This window comes from Rhinolophus hipposideros, assembly GCF_964194185.1.
Source record: "Rhinolophus hipposideros genome assembly, chromosome: 11".
NCBI classification, from domain to species: domain Eukaryota; kingdom Metazoa; phylum Chordata; class Mammalia; order Chiroptera; family Rhinolophidae; genus Rhinolophus; species Rhinolophus hipposideros.
Window position 1 is genome coordinate 49772470 of NC_138057.1, and position 21144 is coordinate 49793613.

At 43.5% G+C, this 21144-nt stretch overlaps 1 protein-coding gene across 2 annotated transcripts in view; it reads left to right on the plus strand.

Moving 5' to 3' along the window:
* Positions 1–21144, plus strand: part of DAPK1 (death associated protein kinase 1) — a 169130-nt gene that overhangs the window by 68871 nt on the left and 79115 nt on the right. For both annotated transcript variants that reach the window (XM_081066320.1, XM_081066319.1), the window contains exon 3: positions 19874–20095. In XM_081066320.1, coding sequence (XP_080922446.1) covers positions 19874–20095 — 222 coding nt within the window. The remainder of the gene's footprint in view (positions 1–19873; positions 20096–21144) is intronic.

Consider the following 21144-nt stretch of genomic DNA (forward strand, 5'->3'; position numbering starts at 1 on the left):
TCAACATGTTCACACTTGCCACTTGACAGGAGCACTGAGCACTCTGTGGGTCAATGCCTGCGGCAGATTTAGTAAGTCCCTCATGACAGGCTTGTTAATTCTCATGACTTTCACAAGCTAGGGGAACTAATGGCTAATAGCACTCTAACAAGTGAAGAAGAAATGAATAAGCCCTATGTTTATGGTGCATGGAGAGGGCAGATGTCTGTGAGCCGTGAAAATCTGGGTTCGCAAACCTACCTCTGACCCCCTGCCCTGCCATCCTCTGGGCAACTTGAACCTCCTTGAGGATGATGTAACCGTCACCCGGCCTCCTAGGGTTGGACCCCCTCCTTTCCAGTAACCTTTTCCTCTGCTCCATGGCATCACAAGAAACTCTACCCAAATCTCCATTTCCAGGCAGCCATTCCCACGGCACTTCCTCCCCACTGACTTACCCACCCCTTCTGCCATAACCACTCTTTGGCCTCATTGGAAACTTCCAGTCCATCCACCACTTTTTCATCATCCGTCATCAGTCTCCTTTCTCTACTTTAGTCCTTAGAGTGGAGGAAGGGGTAACTATGAAATAAATAAGATTACATAGAAAAGCAATTTACCAGATAGGATCAGATTTTTAAATTAGCTGAATCATAATCTTTATTTGTATTTCTCACTGGGCTGGATACATTTTTGTAGCCTCATGTAGTATGTATGCTGCATAGAAATCTTGATGTTTGCCATTTAGGAGCCATAAGCTCATCTACACGAACCAGTAGTTATACCAACAGGAATTTTCTAGAGAAGGCTGGTTGGAGACTTGGTAAATAACTTCAAGTACACAAATGTTGCTTAGAACATATAAATTGTCCAATTGACTTCCATAGTCCAGAAACAGCAGTGTATGTATAAAAAGAAAACCATCATTGTGCACATAAATGAAGAGTTGAAAATGGATTCACATGTTTTTAAGAAAAATATCCAGGATACATAGTCTAGGTTTCCAAGAAAATGTTGATCGCTATTAGTCTTCTAATAACGTCAGTGGTAATGTCTTTCCTCTGCCAGTGATTAATGTGCTAACTTAGCAATGGTTCATCTCCCAGTGACTTTACAAGTATCCTTTCCACTTCCCTTCTATAAATAAAATAATCAAGCTACGTCCCAGTTTTATGTTATAGCTATAAAATTAGTTAGAGTACTTGAAGGATAGCTAGTCTAAACTGAGGTGTGCCATGGGAGTAAGGTACACACTGGGGTTCAAGCACCAAAAAAAAAAAAAAAAAAAAGTAAAATATGTCACAATTTTTAATCCTTGACTACATGTTGAAATTATAATATTTTTTATATGTTGGGATAAATATATTATTAAAGTTAATTTTACCCATTTCTTTTTACTTTTCTTAATGTGTCTAGTCAAACATTTTAAATTAAAACTGGGTCTTGCATTTGTGGCTTATGTTTCTTTTGGACAGCTCTGTCCTGAATACATCACGGTTTTAATTTATACATGTTTATTGCTTAAAGCTTAAGTTTAAATGAATGTCCTAATTATGAAGAATTCATATTTATAATTTACTTCCTGTACTAAAAATTTTTGGACACATCTGAACAAATAATTGATACTAGTATTTAAGTATATTAATGTAAATTGCATCAATCTTAATATAGTCAGATAGTAAGCTGTAAGCTGTAAGCATTTCTTTTATGCAATTTTATTCCGCTTGAGAGAAGTTAGAATTTTGGAACCAGTGTAAAGTTCAATTCCGTTTGCTTTACCCTAAACCGCTAACATTAACTCTTCTGAACCAGTTATATAGTGACATGACACTCAGCATTTTAAAATTAATTCAGTGTCCCAAAAATCACCTTATTCAGTTTGATTACATATGTCTTTATCATATTCAATGGACCTGATAATGTACAACATCTAATTAGCGATCCCTTTAGTAATTGGGCCAATGAATCAGAAATTAACAAAAGAAACTCGGAATTACAAGGCCCAAGTCTGAACAATTGATTCATCCACCCATTCAACAAACTTTTGCTGAGAGGAGGAGGGAGGTAAGGTATAAGTCCTAGCAGGATCGGAAATTCCTCCTCTCCCTCCCATGTTAATTGCACGGGTTTCTAGACTGACCCAAAGGCACAGATTTAGAAGTATGCGGTATGTTCCAGTAGCTGCACAGGTTGCCTACTTCATTGCCTGCAGGCGATGGGGATGGTTTTAAAGCTGGCTTCTGAGCAGGCAGCTTTCCTCCATGTTCACTGCGTTTATACTAGGTAGATGATAATATTTCACATTTATGTTAATAATGGAAGAAAAAACAAGACCAGGTTTTTCTCTACTCCCTTTGCCTATTTAAATTTTTCTTTTAGTGCTTTGTTTTTTGACATGGAGCATTTCTTTGCCTCAGGAGAATGCTAATCTTATTTTTCTTGTGCATGATAAATGTTGGTCTTATATGATCAAAGTCACAATGTTAGCTTGAGAAATTTGAGGCTTCTTTGAACATGTGCAAACTTGAGTTAGAAACAGCCTCAACTGGAGTCTTTTCTCCATGACTATCCAAGAGATGGACCAACACCGTATAATTGTCCCAGGGGAGGTCACCCTGCAGAATTTGACCATCCACTCACTCCTGAGTTTGTGAGGCCAGAAAGATGTCAGAATAATATTAATCAAGGACCCAAGACCTGGAAGTCAGCCATTTTTGTTCTCACGCTTTCCTTCTCTTCACCCTGAATATTTCAGTATTTCCTAAGTCCAAGTAGTTTAGCACCAGCAGCCTTCATGGAGACCCACTTAGCAGCCTATGCTCAAGATGGCTTCTCCAGAACAGGGTGGAGAACTTGCACCGATTTTTCCTTCTCTTATTTTCTCTAATAGGACAATGCATGAGCCTTGGCATGTGCTTAAGAAATGCAGATGGTTTTAAGCATCCATGTACAGTAATAATAATTCTAACTACAATAGCAAGCATATGGCTCATATTATGTGTCAGACATTATTGAAAAAGCTTTACATGTGTAATTAATTTAATCCTTACAATAGTCCTTTAACATAGATAGAGTTATTACAGTCAATTTGCTGATGGGAAACTTGAGTCACAGAGAAGATGAGTAACTTGCCCAAGGTAACACAGCTAGTAAGTGGCAAAGCCAGGATTTGAAACCAGGCCCTCTGCCTCCGAAGGTTGAGTCGTAATGTCATGCAGAAGATTAATTTTATCTGTCTAGATATTTAAGTTTTAGTTTTGGAAGACTTGAATTGGTTATTTCTATTAGGTTGGTGCAAAGGTAATTGCTGTTTTTGCAATTATTTTTAAACTTTTAAACTGCAATTACTTTTGCACCTACCTAATAAATTCTGCTTAAGAGAATCCTTTTCCTTCCTTCGACATCCCCTGTTAGAGACAGACCTGAACTTATTAAGGCTCTTTGGACATAGACACAGGGGTTTTATTCCCAGCTGTGATATCACCTAAATATTTCCAAATATTAACATTATATTTGTTTGATAGTACAGAGACTTTCACGTCTTTTTACCTCTTTTGCTCTTAAACAGCAGTCCTGTAAGCTAAGCATTATTAATCTCAGTTGTGGGTTTTGTGCTTTTGGTGTTGTTTTTTTTTAATTTCCTAATGACCATGCTGAGGCTCAGAAAAGGTACTGAAATGTCAGTGTTCCCACCAGTGATAAATGGGAGTGTGGGTTCAGCATCCAGTACTTCTGTCTCCTGGCGTAGCATGTTCCCCTCTCCCCACTATGCATTTCCACTCCAGTTGTCCATATTCTCTCCCTTTGGAAAGTTAATCTTAAGATGCAGATACATAAAATATATTTCCAAATAGAGTCTAAGGACGTTTATGGCAATAATGGATTTTATTTTGAGTTTCAATCTGGGAGAATCATTAGGATAACAGAGATTCAGAAAATGCGTGAAGAAGAAATTCTGTTGTAGGATTTCAACTATACATACGTGACAGTGTATTTTCTTTTAGTTAAGTAAAAAGCACAGTAAGCCAGAGCCTGGATTTTGCAGCCCCTAGAAGCAGAGCATCTTAAGGTTGGAAGGAATCTAAGAGGTCATTGTCCAACCTTTTACTCATTCTTGGCTGGTGGCCTAATTCCTTTTGACAACCTTTCAGATAGCAACAGTTGTCATCCCAGAGCAAAACCTCCTGATTGCCTGTCCTCCCTCTGACTGCCACCTACACTGTCAGCATCTTTCCTACCAAGTACAAATGCCCAGCATGGGGCCCAGGCTCCTCCTGAGTGCAGGAGCACTGCACTCCTTAAACATGCAGGGGTGAAAGTAAGGGTACACTGTGTGTCAGTTGTCATCAGAACCATCAGGTATTTTCTCTATGAACTGCTGTCATGTTAGGGTAACTTCTTTGAACCTAATTATAGGCATTTCTGTTTACTTCTTTTATGAATTTTATTATTCAGCCTGTGGGATAATTTAGATAGGTTCTGTCACTAAATTCAGCCATTCCTTTTACACTAATTATTTTACAATGTGGTAAGTGTGCTTTCATCTGATGCACTGAAGAATGTCTTGTCTAGGACAGTGCTAAACTAGAGAGCCTTATGGCCTGCCAAAATCCACCACATGGTGATTCACCATTTTATCTATAAAAATACCATGAAAAATATGTCACAGTCCTTACTGCAATAAAAACATTTCCTTTCTTAGCTATATAACGTTCCATTTCAGCTTGTCTTATAATGCAGTTGAGGGCCGGGGCAAAGTTCTTGCTGATTCTGTGGCCTATTGATCACCTGCTGGTTTTAATTCATCTGATCAATAATCTCAATCTTTGCTGGGGACTAATAACAAGCTAATTGATCTTACAGAAGGATCCAGTTGGGTCCTCATTTCACATCAATACAGCATCCCATTTTAACATTTGTCCAGATTACCAGCGGTGATTTGAGATTGCTTCTGTCACACTGAGGTTTAACTTTCTCAGACCTGGAGATATGAATTTCTTTTAAATGCCTAGCCAGGCAATCTTTTACTATCGCTTTTCTAAACTCAAGCTTCAGCACTACCTTAACAGTGTTTTCCCTACTTTCCCCTAAGTAAAGATCGTTGGCCTTACACACACACACACACACACACACACACACACACACACACACGGGAGCTAAAAAGAGTTGGTTTTGTTTTCTACACCATTGACTCTGAACAGTCATTTTTAGTCCTTTCCTATCCATCTTCTTGCTCAGAAGTGAACTTAAATTTGGGTTTTCTTTTCCTTCTCTAAATCTTAATTCATTTGGTTTTCTAGAATAATTTGTGCTATTTTATTGTATTTGTATAAGACCATGAGTCTTGCCTTCCAGTTTTCAATTCTTTAGAAATCTGGCCTCATGGAGTTTGCAAATTGCATTGGCAATTATAAATTGGTTAAGGGCTATGAGAAATTCTTAATTTAAAAAATATTTAGGTTGTGTTCCAATTAGGAAATTTACCCAGCTACCTAAAATTATGGCCTAAGGTAACTGCTTCCACAAAGCACTTGGCCCCAAGGAGACTGGGAGAATTCCCCTGAAACCCCAGTATCCTATATGAGGATTCTAATACACCTTTGCTTTTCAAGTGACTGTAGATCAAATACACTGTCTGTCCCCTTGACAAGCTTCTAAGACAGGTGGGCAGGTCCTGGAGGACCAGTTGAGGCCTAGCACAAAGCTGGAGCCCAGTGAATGTTTGAGAAAAATAAATGCACACAGACTGCCCAGGACCAGCATGTTCTTAAGCAAATAACGAGAGATATCTTGTGTGATCTTTTTAAATACAGGAGCAACTGTTTTTCCATGTCTAGAAAGGTCAGTGGGAACAATTTGAATAGGTAGTCAGCATATAAATGTAGGGTGACCCATAAGGTGATTGAGTCAATAAGTATTAATTCTAAAATATTATTGAATGCACCATGTTGGGCTCTTGGGATGCAATTGTGGTGTTAATTATCAGAAACAATTCCACATACAAGTGTAATCTATGAGGTCTGACAATTAAGTTCATGAACTTGTTGCAACGATGATGTTGGTAACTTTTTTTTATATCAGAGGGATTATTCATTATGAATTTGTACCAACTGGACAAACAGTTAACCAAGGTTACTGCTTGGAAGTTCTGAAAAGGCTGCATGAAGAAGTTATATGACCTGAACTTTTCGCCAACAATTCATGGCTCTTGCATCACGACAATGCACCAGCTCACATGGCACTGTCTGTGAGGGAGTTTTTAGCCAGTAAACAAATCACTGCGTTGGAACACACCCCAGCTACTCACCTGATCTGGCCCCCAATGACTTCTTTCTTTACCTGAAGATAAATATTGAAAGGAATACATTTTGATGACACTCAGGACATCAAGGGTAATACAATGACAGCTCTGATGGCCATTCCAGAAAAAGAGTTCCAAAATTGCTTTGAAGGGTGGACTAGGCACTGGCATTAGTGCATAGCTTCCCAAGGGGACTACTTCGAAGGTGACCCTAGTGATATTCAGCAATGAGGTATGTGGCACTTTTTCTAGGATGAGTTCGCGAAATTGTCAGACCTCATAAATAATTGTTTTAAAAACTAATATATTGTTAGATCACTATGAAGGGTATTAAAATTCAAACTCAATAAGCCAGTTCTTCTAGTGTTACTTCTTTGTGGTTCGAAGCATAGTAACTGGTGATGTGTCTCTCATAAATGCCTAACAAATCATGAAGTAGCTAGAAAAATTGATTTATTTTTGTGCTATTCACTTACCTGTTAAGTGGAAAGTAATCTCTAAGTTGTATGCATGATGCATCTACAGGTTATGAGCCAGTACCTCCTTCTCAGAGTTCACTTTCATCATGGAGCCACCTAGCTCCACCAGAATCCAGCTGCCTTCACTTCTAGAATTGATCTAGAACCCCTAAAAGTCAGCACCCTAGAGTGAAGGCCTAAACAAGTATGTTTCTTCCTGTTAATTGTCCCTTGTTCAAGGTCTATAGCCACCATTTCCTTTGGGCCTCCTTACCTTCCTGGAAGTTATAATCGCTCTTTAAACTGGGTAGGCTGCTGGCCCAGGTGTTTCCGTGTGACTGCAGACAAGCACAGGCTCTTGATCCAAGTGGCAAGGCAATTAGACCGTCAGGGGAGGGACTGTCAGGGGATGCATTCTGGCAGTCTCACTCAGCTCTGCAGAGCCTTAAGTGCCATCAAGGTGGGGAGGGATGCAGAAGCCCTTGGCTTCCACACTGCAAATGAGGAAGTAGGGGCCTGCAAGTGGAATGGCTTTTCATCCACACCTCGGGCCGGAGTCCGCTCCCACCCTGAATGACGCCCTACTTCACCTGCCAGAAAATTGTTTCCATCAGAGAAAGTTTCTGCAGCCCCCATGTATGATCACTCCGAGTCTCCCTCAGTTCAGATTCCACATTTTCTTAGGAAGTGACACCCCACGGAAAGGTCATTGGGGTTGCAATCCCAGCTTTGAGAGGTATCACTTTCATACCTCATACATGCAGATTATTTTTTATTTTCCTGAGCATTTGAACGAAGACCTGATTAGTAACACCTGCTCCGCAGAAGTCTCACTTTCTGGAAGAAGTGACGTCATCCGTGTACTCGGTCTCCTGGCTGAGGTATTTACAGCCCTCCCCTGCCTCTGACATAAGCTTCGTGTTTGCTGGATCTGATCGCAGGGGTGAGATCGGCCCACATGGCAGGCTTCCAGGGAGCTCTGCTTCCATTGAGGGAATACTCAGACTTCCCGGGAGCTCTGGTTTCTCTCTAACTTATCATCTTTCAGTTTTATCTGCGTGGCTCTCTTGTCAGGTAACTCCAGCAGTGAATTTCCCTGCCAGCCTCGCCTTGCCTATCCTGAAGTGACCCCCTCAGTCCTCTGCTTGTTTTCTCCTCTCCCAGACTTCCTCTGTGAGGTGAGTCCCCACCTGATTCAGAGCCAAGGTGACAGATCTGTAGACATCATGGGAAAGGGCCTGGCCAAGAACGCTGTGAAAAGGATTCCTCCTGGCTGGGCTGACAGCCAGACAACCACTAGCTGCCTTGTTGAGACCTGGGCCTGTGACTCTTGCAACTGCAGAGAAGGAAAACCTGGAAGAAGCTGCTACCCCCTGTTGGATTCAGTCTCCAGAGCCAGACAGGTCCTTGTATAGCATCTCCAATGCACATGAGGCATATGTCTGCACTAAAAGCCACGCAACACCAAGCATATTTGAATTTCTTCCAAGACACTGAAATCCAAACTCTTCACCAATATAGACCTGACTACTTTGGATAAGATGGAGCTAATTCTTCCAATGACAAAGCCTGTGAAAACACACAAGTGAATAGTATTTCTACCTAAGCCAAGAAGGATGACATGAAAATGTTCACACATCTTTGTGCAGTACCTTTCATGCTCCAGAACTCGGTGGAATACACGTCGGGGAGGATTACCCCACAATTCCTATAAGCTACCTTTAATCTGTGCAACTTAACGTAGTCTTTGCACAGTTACAACCTATGTCCATCAGACTGCCCAACTTTTCCTTTCTCGTTACTTCGGCTAATTTTCTCCATCTTGAATCTTAGCCTCTTGAATGAATCTTTCTTTCTTTCTTTTTTCTTCTTTTTTTTTTTTTTTTTGGCCATGGAATAAGGAACTTCAGCTCAGCTCCTTGTCTGTCTTCTCTTTCGCCACGAAGTTATATGAACCTACTGCTCCCTTTTTCAACTTTATCCCCTGAGAGCAGCTTGCTGACTTGAGAACAGATCGTACCTTATGGCCCAGTTAACTTTAGCCCAATAGCTGAACGGGGATTACATGACAAAGTCAGGATGATCAAATAATGAGATTGGCCCAAGGGATAGCATGCTGAAGTTGGAATGATCAGACACGGCACTGACCCCTCTGCAACCCAGCTGGGGCAGCCGGAGGGCCCCCTGCCTCTCGAACACAGTCTTGGGGCAGCAGTCCCTGCTCTCCCGTCATCTGACATGCTCACCATTGATGAAATGGGAGGGCTGATCCCAGTGTGATCCCCTTTCTTTATAAGGTCATTTTAATCTCCATAATACTGGACTCACAGAGTAATCCTGATTCTGATGTGGGGCTTCTCTATATGAGAAAATATTTGGAGCCTTGTTGTTTATTTGTCTGGTCCATTGGTGTTCTTGTTTATAGACTGTATCAAATGGCACTTTTCCAAGACTTGTTTTCTTCTTTTCTTTCCCTTTTACTATCAAACAAACAGCTATCAAGCACCAGCCTGTGTTCTGTGCCCGGCCCTGAGTTAGGTGCCAGGGGTGGTGCTGAGCAAAGTGGGTAAAGCTACAGCGGGACCCCACTCTTTCTGCATACCTCCTTCAGGTAGTACTGGCAACTCTGTTACATGGTGATGTCTTAATTCCTGCCGGTTGCAAATTCCTGAAGTCACAGGCCTGATCCGAATCAACTACCACTACATATGGCAACTAGTGACAGAAAACAAAAGAACTACACCAAGAACAAGATGGCAGTGTTATCTCCAGACTCATGTAATTCAGGTGCCGGGGAGGGCAGTCAGGACATGCTCTCAGGAATCCACAGGCTCTGGGCTCCTTCCCACAACCACCACTCTCTTCTCAGGGGTGGGTCTCATGGTCCAAGGAGGTACTGAGGGCTCAAGAGTTCACCTGTAAACCAACCAGCAGGCATCATTGCACTCTGCCTTGGAGCTTCTCTGCCTGCTCTCAGTTGCCTCCCAAACCCAACTCACATCAGAGAGAAATGAAAAACTCCCAATTCTCTTCTTATCTCAGATGGTACCGGGCTTCTAACAGGACTGAGACCATCATACATTTGCCTACCTTCTCTACGCAGCCCTTGACCAGTAGCCAGGAGGCAGAGGAGGCGACGGCCTCCACTCCCAGCCCTGACGCGGTTGGTTCCCACCCTCCTAATGTGCCACAGTCCCAAAAGGGACTGAACCCTGTGGGCACCTCCTACCCTTAGCTCTGCACTCAGCTCCACCCAGGCCTGAAGGAGGGCACTGTGACTGGTGTCGTGCCTTAGGAAATAATCTCAAAGTGCAGTTCTGTGTTGAGAATTACAAGGAAACAGTTCATAGAGAGTCCAGTCCCAGCTCTTAAGGAGCCAGCCATTTAATGAGAAAGAGTACCAAAGCAAATTTTTCTAAAAAAACTGAATTTCAAAAAGCTCTGTGACCAAAAAAAAAAAAAAAGATTTCTGGTGAACAAGCCCAAATCCTTGGAAACACTGAATGCTATACCCCCTTTTGGAGAGGGCAGGGTCTGCTGAGTCCTGCATACTGAGACCTGTTGTGACTCTGTTTACCCAGTTTTCCCTAAACTTGCTTGGCCATTTCTCCTAGTAGCATCTCTTTATTTGGGAAGTGTTCCTCCAGATGGATCTCAGATGTTCCCCCTCTAAGAGGTCTCATAGGGACAAGCGGAGTGAACAAAAGCACCCACTGCCGTCTTTCTAATCTTATTTCTGAGTCCTCGTGTGCTCTGGTTTGCTAATTCCTTAATTATAATGAGGCTGCTCAAGCCACCCGATACTCTGTGTATTTGGTTTCTTTGACCCACTAGCAGCACTGCACTCGTGAGGGGAGCCAGACCTTTGCTCACCCTTGCTTTGGGTCCCAGGTTTTGACCTGTTCTCCTGTGTGGTCCTGTCCTCCGGGAGGATGCTATCCCCAAAGGGTCTGCCTCTGTACCCCAACTGCTCCACCAGCTGTGTTACTCACATGTCTCCCAGCCCGCCCTTATCATTCTGCATCTCACTTCTGATTCACATGTTGTTCTGGTTCCCTGGGTGACCTGCTGCTGTTTATCTCCTGGGTAAACTCTGCCTCTCCCTCTGGGCACCCTGGCAACCTGCACTGCCGTCTGATTAGTGGAGGAACCTAGTTCTCTAGACCATTGCCTTTTTTATTGAGTCCTGGTAGCAGTTCAAACTAATTTTTGGAGGGTTTAAAATAATAATAATAAATCACCAGCTTTAATTTTTTTGTAAAAACTACTTTGTTTTGCTGTCACGCATAGCTTCTGAAAGGGCAGAAAGAGAGCAGTTCTGAGAGTGGGCTGCACCATGGAAATATTCCAAGGGAACTGAACTTGGTGCTTAACTACCCAGTTCCCCTCTTGAGTTAGTCTTCAGCAGCAGCTGAAATTCATGCGGCTGGTGGGTTAGGATGGAAGCGGAGGTTTCCATTGAATGAGGACAAAATGCTTCCTTTTCACAGGTGTCCCGAGGTACAGGTGGTATCACTATGGGAATGCCCGAGGCATTCGAACCAGTCAGAATGAAGATTAGGTAACGGTATGTTTCCTGGGTCCTGTTAGAACATTTGGTTTTTGTGTGTTTCCCAGGGTGAGGACCTGCTTCTCCACAGAGACTGGGAAAGATAAATGAGGTGAGCACAGCTCAGCCAGAAATCTGTTAAGGCGTTTCAGTGAGTCTTTGGGGTTTGTTGTTGTTGGTTTTTGGTTCTGGCACAGAAGTCCCACTTTCCTTGAAAGATGGGGGATTGCTGCCAAGATGAGAAGTGGAGAACCTGAAAAGTGAGCCCACACACGCTGATGTGACTAACGGTAGGGCTCATTTGTGTGAGCCCAGTGGGGGTCCTGCATTCGAGCCGGTCTGTGCATTGTCGCTCTTTTCCACGCTCTCCCCTTAGGCAGGTCTGCTACATTGGTCACCTACTGGCCCTTCACCCTCTATAACAAATCCTCCCTCCCCACAGATTCCTAGGTTATCTGTTAAACCCACCATCCAAAATATTTCAGTGGCCATTCCACCTATCCAGTGGTACATAAGAAACCACCCCAAAACTTGGTAGCTTAAAACAACAATTTATTAGGATCTCTCGTGCTTCTGTGGGTTGCCTGAGTGTTCTGGCTAAGGGTCTCTCATATGGCTGCAGTAAGATGTTGGCTGGGACTGAACCCATCTGAAGACTTGATAGGCCAGACATCCTAGATGGTCACTCACCTGGCCACCCTTTTAAAGCTGCTGTCAGCTCAGCAGGAGCTGTTGACAGAAGCACCTCCATGTGGCCTTTCCACATAGCTTAGGCTTCTCCCAGCATGGTGGTTGGACTCTAAGAGGGGGCACCCAAGAATGTGTGTTCTGAGAAAACCCAGAATCACTTCTGCCACATTCTATTGGTCAAGCAAGGCTCAGATTCCAGGAAACTGGGCTGAGAGTCCACCTCGTGATGGAAGAAGCAAGGTCACCCTGTGGCAGGGTATATGAGGTTGAAGAGAGGGCTGAGGCCATATTTGCAAAATGCAGTCAGCTTCCCCTACCCACAGGCTAACACTTCAGCCTCCAGGCAAAGTCACAAGGTCTTTTGGGGACCAAAAAGCACCTATCAAATAGGTATCTACCCAAAATGAAAATAGTTTTGTCAGTTCTAATAGGGGAAAAAAATAGAGACTTAACACATAGATTTCAAAGTTGTTGGGTAGAAAATGCCAAGAAGAAATTTGTTGCTCTTTTTCAGCCACTGAAACATTATCCTCTGTGCTTCTTTGAGAAGCGTGAAGCTGAGATAGCCTGCCAGTTTTAATCTTTTCATGTGCTTGATGTGCTCAGAGAACTCCGTTTACACTCACATACCTCACCTCATTTCATGTTGTCATCACCCTTGCACAGATGGGGAAATGGAGGCTCAGAGAGGTCCCTGCTTTCCCACGTTGTTGGCAGAGTTGGGGCTGGCATTGCTCCATTCTGGGCAGGGCCCTGCACATCCTCGCCACTACTCCCTCTTCTTTCAGAAATTCTGCCTCCCTGCCTTGGCTCCTCTCGAAACCGGTCCTTCCGCACACACCTTCTTCATTTCCTGGCTCTCGCTGAGCCTTCAGGATACAGCCTGAGTCTCCTGACCTCACCCTGTCCCTGGGAGTGGCCTAGAGTGGCCATGTCCTTTTTATGACCCTTGCCACATTATGGTGTTAATGTGCTTGTCTTCCCATTAGTCTAGAGACTCTTTAGGGTCTTTTCCCCTGCCATCAATGTGAATTATTATCAAATGGCAATTCATCCTTAAAAAAATTATTTAGCACCTCGCCTCTTATTTAAGACCAATATTATCTTATATTAATTCCAATATTCTAGCAGGATTCACGCCACTATCCCTGTCTGAACATAGCTATTCGAGAAAAATAGTTGGCCCATAAACTGGCACTAAAATTGTGCCCCAGCGGTTGATATATGAATTCAAAAGTAAAAATTACTTTGTGTTAATTAGAAACCTTATGGCAAAGACTTGGAAGGAAGGCAGAGTTGAAACTTACCAGCTGTTTGATTTAAGCCCAATATGTTTCCAGCATTAATGTAGGGAATTCACAATAATAAACAGTTACCATAAATAATTTTTAACTGTCATATGTGCTGGGTAGATACATATTTAAAATCAAAGCAAAAATTATATGCTTTTTTAGTCACCTTTTTTTAATCTGTAGCGACCTTCCAGGGTGGGAGCGTGCTATAATGTGTCTGGATCAAGATCAGTAAGGAAAATGTTAGAGCCCAGGTAGGCACCAACCCATAGACAGAAAAAAATTGTCATGACCAGCCAGCTTGCTCTTCCTGCTCTTCCTGCAACTTCAGCTGGGAATCTCTGATATTGTATGTCCATCCCGTCTATCCCTAAGTGAGACTGAAGCTCCAACAAAGAAATGAATTGGAAAATAAAACCTGACTGAATTAAACCGTTCAACAGGTTTATTTTTAATGCACTTGGAAATATATAAGACCAACAAAAACACAAACGCTTCACAAATTGCATGTCATCTTTGTCCACTGACCTTGAGACTCTTCTGTGATTCTAATTGTGAGTTTCATGCTTCCTAAACACACATGCAAACGTGGTTTACTTTTTATTACAGAGCGCCTTCAAGCATGTCAAAGTGATGGTTTTAATTAATTAAAACACTTTATGAATTTTTAATGGGGAGGAGAAGGCTATCTTGCCCAAACTTACTTAACCACAAACCTTCCCCTCCGAAAACTCTTTCCTAGAACAATGCTTTGGTCCTGTCTGGAACTTCACAGGGGGTAGCTTGTATTTCCAACAAAATGGACACAAGACCAGCATGGGAATTATTCTCAGTGAATAGAGCTTTGGAGCAAATACACTTGGTTTGAAATCATTTCTCAATCATGCAAACTTACTTGCTGAATGATTTGGGGCAATTTTTAAAACATCTCTCTGAGGCTTGGTTTTCTCATTGATAGAGGAAATGATGTGAATTTCATAGCGTTGTGATAATAAGATAATATTTGTAAAGAGCTTTGCATAGAATCTTGGTTACAGTTCATTGAATGATTACAAGGGTTCTGATCAAATTAGATATATTGGTAAGTCAGACAGAAATTAGATAGCAGGTTGTTCTTTGTGAAGCTTTTGTCCTTTTAGCTAGAGTTTTTCTCTTTTTAATAAATTTGGCATTATGTTTGAGTTAATTTCTTTTTAGTATAAAGCTCTTTCAGGTTGGGATGTGTCTTACTGTCTGTATGTTTCTGACCATTAGTACTTAATGAATGTGTATTACATTTAACTGAAAGTTTATCTATCAAAACGAATTTGGAGAGGCTGTGGAGAAAAAGGAACCCTCATACACTGTTGGTGGGAATGCAGATTGGTGCAGCCATTATGGAAGGCAGTGTGGAGGTTCCTCAAGAAATTACGAATAGCATTACCATATGACCCAGCAATCGCTCTCCTGAGTATCTACCAAAAAAATCTGAAAACATTTCTCTATAAAGACACATGTGCTCCAATGTTCATTGCAGCTTTGTTTACGGTGGCCAAGACATGGAAACAACCAAAATATCCTTCGATAGATGAATGGATAAAGAAGTTGTGGTATACATACACAATGGAATACTATTCGGCGTTAAGGAAAGATGATATAGGAGCATTTGTGACAACATGGATGGATCTTGAGAGTATAATTCTAAGTGAAATAAGTGAGACAGAAAAAGCAGAGAACCCTATGATTTCACTGATATGTGGTATATAAACCAAAAACCACAAAAGAACAAGAAAACGAATTTGGCTGTCTGTACCTAGCAACAAACTCTTCTGTCAGTTATTAGATGACAGAGAATGTTAGTGCATTTTTTAAAAAACGATGTACAACTGGTTCTCACTATTCGTGGTAGTTATGTATTATAAATTCACTGAAAACACAGAACTAGCAAATACTGAGCCATTGGTCCTAGAGAAAATACAGGGTTAGGTTTCTGCGAGCCTCTGGTCACAACATTTTTGACAACAGACCCATGCATAACCTTGTTTTATGTGTGTTTCTGTTTACAGGCGCCTTATTTAATATCTCTTGTTGATTCATTGACATTAAACTTAAGGCCCACAGCACTCAAGTTGTGCCTGAAGAAAGCTTATCTAACACATGTATTTTCTCTGGAAGGCGCATCATAGCCTCTGGCTTAGGAACTCTATACACATCATCAAATAGTGAATCACAAAATAGGCCATCACAAATAGTGAAATCACCAACAAATAGCACAAAATGTGAAAAGTGTGGCACCAAACTATAAAAAGGACACTGGTTTACACCGTGTTTCCCCGTAAATAAGACTGGGTCTTATATTAATTTTGGCTCCAAAAGACGCCTTAGGGCTTATGTTCAGGGGATGTCATCCTGTAAAATCATGCTAGGGCTCATTTTCTGGTTAGGTCTTATTTTCGGGGAAACACAGCAGTATGAGAGCTGAAACAAGAAGGCAGAGTGTCACCTTGATCAACCTCAGTTGGGAATATGCCCATTAGGTACCTCCAATCTGCAAATGACCCAGAAAGCCGGGCAAGTGTTGGTTATGAAGTTACAAATAAATTTTAGCAAGAAGGTGAATCTGCAGATAGGGATCCTGCAAAAAATGAGGGTCACCTGTACTCTGTTTTGTCCATTGAAATGTTCTAGAGACAGTGAATTTCTGTTTTCCAGTAAGGAAACTGCATTCCTGCACCCATTGAACCATGCTTGCAGTCGTCTGTCTGGGTGGCAATCACGGAGGAGCCTCCAGCGCTTGTCACAGGAGAGGGGCCCTGGGGCCACAGGCAGTCAAGCCCCCAAGTGCATTGCAGTCGTGGCCTTGCTTCTCTGTGTGCATTGACTCAGAGCTCACCCCGGAAGCTGTGTCAGGGTTTTACTCCAGGAGCTCATGATTTAGAAACTCTTGCCAAAAATAAAACCCAAAACAAAAAACCCAAACTTGTTTTCTTTAGTTGTCGATGGGAGGGAGGGGACTGGAGAAGAGGAACTGCCCCCCCACCCAAAGTGGGTGCCAGGGATGGGCAGAGGGGTTTGGGCCAGATGCCCAGGAAGGAAAGGGTGGAGGCAGCAATTGAGCAGCAGTCCAACTCGAGTTAGGCCTCACAAAGCAAATTACTGTTCTTAGAGAAGTTTCTTCTCCGAGGTGTCTGGCCTCAGTTTGCTGGCTGCCTGTGGAGATTGCACTGTAAAAATTCCTGGCTGTTAACCAAGTGCACAGCGAGGCCCCCATGTCTTGAGTGGGTGTCCTGCCTGCCCTTGGGCTCCGCTGTGACTCTGAGTTCCCAGGGGAAGGCGCAGCAGCAGTGAGCAGCTGTCAGCCCCAGTGCTCCGTCCCTCTGGGTGGGGCCAGGAGAGGAAGGGGTGGGATGATAGGTTTGAAGGTTGAAGCCCGCAGCCAGATCTAGCAGTAGCTTTACACCCTTTGTGTATTTTTTCTTTGTTTTTCCTCTTAGGGCTCATTTCCCCCTGGCAGTCATGAAAGGTGATATTTTGGGGGTTGTACTGCAGCACTTTGGGATTTAAGCAACCGTGAGCTAATGACAGTAACTCCAGTTGTCAAAGATTAATCATAGCTAACAGTTACTGAAGACTTAGTACTGCCAGGTGCTGTTCTAACCACTTTACTCATTATAGCTCATTTAATCCTTCCTTTTCCACCCCAACTGCCCTCCCAGGCAGGCACTATTATCATACTTACTTTACAAATAAGGAGACTGAGGTGGTTACTCAGTAAGCGAGCCCACTGTCACACAGCTAGTAAGCGGTGGCATTAAGGCTCAAACACAGGCAGTCTGCCCCTGCCCTACACAGTTCTGCTGAACTACAGTGAAGCACCTTCACTTTAACATCTCTGGCTTTTAAGATCATAGAGTCAGAATTCAGCATTGTGCACGGGCTCCTCGAGGAGCTCCACACCCAGTGCCTCCAGAGACAGAAAGATGCCCCTGACAGCCTTCTGTCCTCAAGGAATTAGTCTTGGGAGGGGTGGAAATAGCCAAAGAACAGGCAGTGCCCCAGGAGCAAGTGCCACAGAAGGGTCTGAGGTGCTCTTTGGACTTGGGTGCAGGAGAGAGTGCTGGTTGGAGCAAGGAGGTGGGGGCAGATTGTTGGGGAGTTGGAGATACATAGGGAAGGGTATCTTTAAAGAGGCAGCATTGAGATGGGCCCAGGAAGTGTTCCTCAGAATCATTCTACACCCTCACTAACCCTCTGCGCCAGGGTAGCCAGGCAGTCATGCAGCATTAGAATCCCACTTCTCTCCCGAGGGGCTGTCCCATCTTAGCCCTTCCTCTCCCACCAGCCTGGGAGTGGGGCGTGGGGGTTGGGGGTCCAGAAGTGTGAGTGAGGGATGGATTGTCTGATGAGGGGGTGGGGAATCCAGATGTTTCACTGCAAAGCTGGGCCACACAGTCTATATAGCTATGTACATACTCCTGGCCGCGACACACAGGAAGTTTGGAACTTCTCCTTAACCTGGGCATTAGGGTTGGTGGGTCTTGATGCCCTTACCTTCCCATAATTAAAAAAGTGAAAATACAGTTGGATAGTCTCTGAATTTAGGCTTGCATTTAAATTCTTTATGGTTCACCTTCAGAATTTTTTTTTTTCTGGCTGTTTGGTTTTGTGTTTTAAAGCAATGTGATGCAAAGCACAGAGTCTGCCTTGGGTCTTTACAGCCCCTGAGCAAGTCGCCATGACCTTGACCATGTGAGAGGCATGCACTGGCCCAGCCCCTAGAAGCACAGGTTGTTTGTGGTTCGGAGGTCCTGTGCTGGGCAGTGCCCTGCCTCCTCTCTGTGTGGGAGCCCCATGAGAGCGCTTGGTGGGGACATGATACCGTCTTTGTAGGGAGTGAGACTGTTTTTCATCTTTTCTCCATAAACCCCATCTCTGCCGCCCATCCCCTTACCCCCCATAGAGAGAAAGCCCAGTTCTTCAATCCCCAGAGAAATTAGAAAATGATTGTAGTAAAGTCGTAACAGATCCCATGACTATTTACGATCACTAGTTTACGGGCAATTGGTGCCAGCTATCCGGTGTGATTTATTCTTCTCCGCCATCCTGCTGCAGAGGGAAAGAGGATATTAATAACCTGTCATGCACAAAATTTGACAATGTTATAAAAATAATCCGTCACTATGTGTTTTTTCTTCACTGGCCTCCTGCTGCTAAAGTAAGTGAGTAACATTTTAAAGTATCCATTCTTGAACATCAAAATATTACCTTTCATTTGATTTTCTCTCCCCCTTTTGTCTTCATGTGAGGAGACTAAAGCTAGCTGAAAATCACTGTGATAGTTGTTCGCATAGCCCTTCTCCAGCAGGTGCCAAGAAATGTACAGATCCTGTAATGGATGGATCGACTTTGGGTGCTACGGAAGCAGTAACAATCGATACAGGAAGCATGTTTCTGTTGTGTTTCACTTACATTCAGGGTAGCCTACTCACCTCTCAGGATTTCAGCTGCTTATGTGTTCACCTCTTATTTTGTATCAAGTTCAATTCTTACATTCTTTCATATGTGGATAGGAGGCTCTGGATACATGCTGTGGCATCGAACGTATAGAATGCTTTCCTCTGCAAGAAACAGAAAACACAAGCCAAATTGGTTTAGCAGTAAAGGGAATTTATTAGCCTATGTTGTTGAAAAATCCAAAGGCACATGACTTCAGGCGAGGGTTGATCCAGCCACTCTACCATGTTGCCCCAGACCTAATTTCTGTCTTTCTACTGGCTCTGCCTCTGCAATGATTGGCTTTAAACCAAAAGTGGTTCCCCTCATAGTCCCAAGATGGTTGGCAGCAGCTTTGGGGGATCAAAGAGTCTCAGAAAAAGTCTTTGTCCTCATATTCTCTGGAAGGCCTTACTTAGGTTACATGGCTATCACTGGAGCCAGGGGAATATAGTGCACTGATTGGCTTAGCCTAGGTCACGTGATCCGCATCTATAGTTGGAGTTAGCTTCCCAGAAGCACAAAAATCCCACTATATAAATGGACAGCGATGCTGGGAAAGCAACCGGCAAATGTGTAGTGCATAGGGCTTATCAGTTCTTGAAGTGTGAACACAATGCATGTAGCTTTTTTTGTTCTGGGTGTTTGATAAATTGATAAGTTAATAAATATTGATGCTAGAAATCTGTCATTGGAGTCAGGGCCCTATATATTTTTCTACGAATTCCCTGATCTCAGCCTCTTGTTTTTCCAAACACACAGGAAAAGAGCTGTGGGAAGTGAGGTCCAACCAATTGGGGAGCTCCTTCCTGCTTTCCCCAAATGTGAAATGGGAGGGAAGGAGAAAAGCACAGAAGTGGAAGCATTATTACCCAATAAATGAAACATAATTCAAGGAAATGATTTCTTTTCTTTGCAACTTTGTTCATAAAGAAACAGGCATAATGAAATTGGAATATAATAAGGACTATCCCTACTTAATTTGTTAACTTCCCACAATGTGGACTTTCCCACTCACAATTCCCTTGTCTCTCCCCCCACCCCATGCCACATCTTTGCTCCAATCCTGGTTTGTTTTCATGAAAAAGAATGTACAAATGACCCGTGACTTTCTTCCATCTTTTCTCTTCAGCGGGCAGTTTGCAGTTGTGAAGAAATGCCGTGAGAAAAGCACTGGTCTCCAGTATGCTGCCAAATTCATCAAGAAAAGGAGGACGAAATCCAGCCGGCGGGGCGTAAGCCGGGAGGACATCGAGCGGGAGGTCAGCATCCTGAAGGAGATCCAGCACCCCAACGTCATCACCCTTCATGAGGTTTACGAGAACAAGACGGACGTCATCCTGATTTTGGAACTGTGAGTGCTCTCTGCGTGGCTGGGACTGAGCTGGGAGCAAGGATGAGGGTGGGTTGTGCAGTGGTCAGCCCTGGAGCCTGGTCGGGAATGGACTCTGCCAAGTTCAAGAACAAAGATGCCCTGCCTGGCCTGAGGCCTCGCCGTCGTTGTCCTTTTGAAGAGCAGCTTCCCTTCCCGTGGGTCCACCTGATCTGCAAGAGGGTCCCCCAATCATGGGTTCTGCATTTGTTGCGAGGTCATCGGTTTTATGAGTTTTATGTTAAGCTTGAAGCATATGTCCTCTCACATTGTTTCTCTGCCTTCCTGCTATTTCTCTACTTCTCTCCCTCTGTTCTCTTTCTCTCGCTTCTCCTCTCGTCTCCCTACTCTCTCTATCTTACACACACACACACATACACACACACACACACACACACACGCCCCATTTTCAACTTCAATTTACAGTGCGAACTGTAAATACTCATTATACAAGAGGGCAAAATTGAACTAGAATCACTCAGAGGTGATTATGAAACTTGTTTTTAAAGCAGTTTGCTTATTTTCTGAGGCATGCCCTGCCCCTCAGATGTTATTGTGGGAAACTGATGATAGCACGTTGTCCTGTAACTGTCCCCCAGTCACAAAACAGGCTGCTGCCTGAGTGCCCCACTTCTTGTGAAAAGTCCAGCCACACAGGCTGGTGGGAGAGGAGAAGAAGTTGTCCCAGCGTGATTGTCTGGGAATGTCGCTGAGATGTTTGGAGGGAGGAGAGATATTCCATGCCCTGAGGGCGGAGGGATGGGTGATGCTAAAGGAGACTACTGACAAACCACGTGTGGGTGGTTCTCAGTGATGAGCCCACCCATTTCCAGGGAGCCTCTAGACTCGGGTTTTCCCTTCTGCCAGCCCATCAGCTCCCCTTGTTTGCAGAGTTCTTAGAGCTGATTTTTGAGGCCAGAGGAGATGGAAGTGAATGGGGGACTAAAGGTCGGGCCAGCTGCACCAGGGGCACCACATTGCTGATACCGAGTGTTGAAGTTATAACAGCCTTGGGCACCCACAGCTTCTAG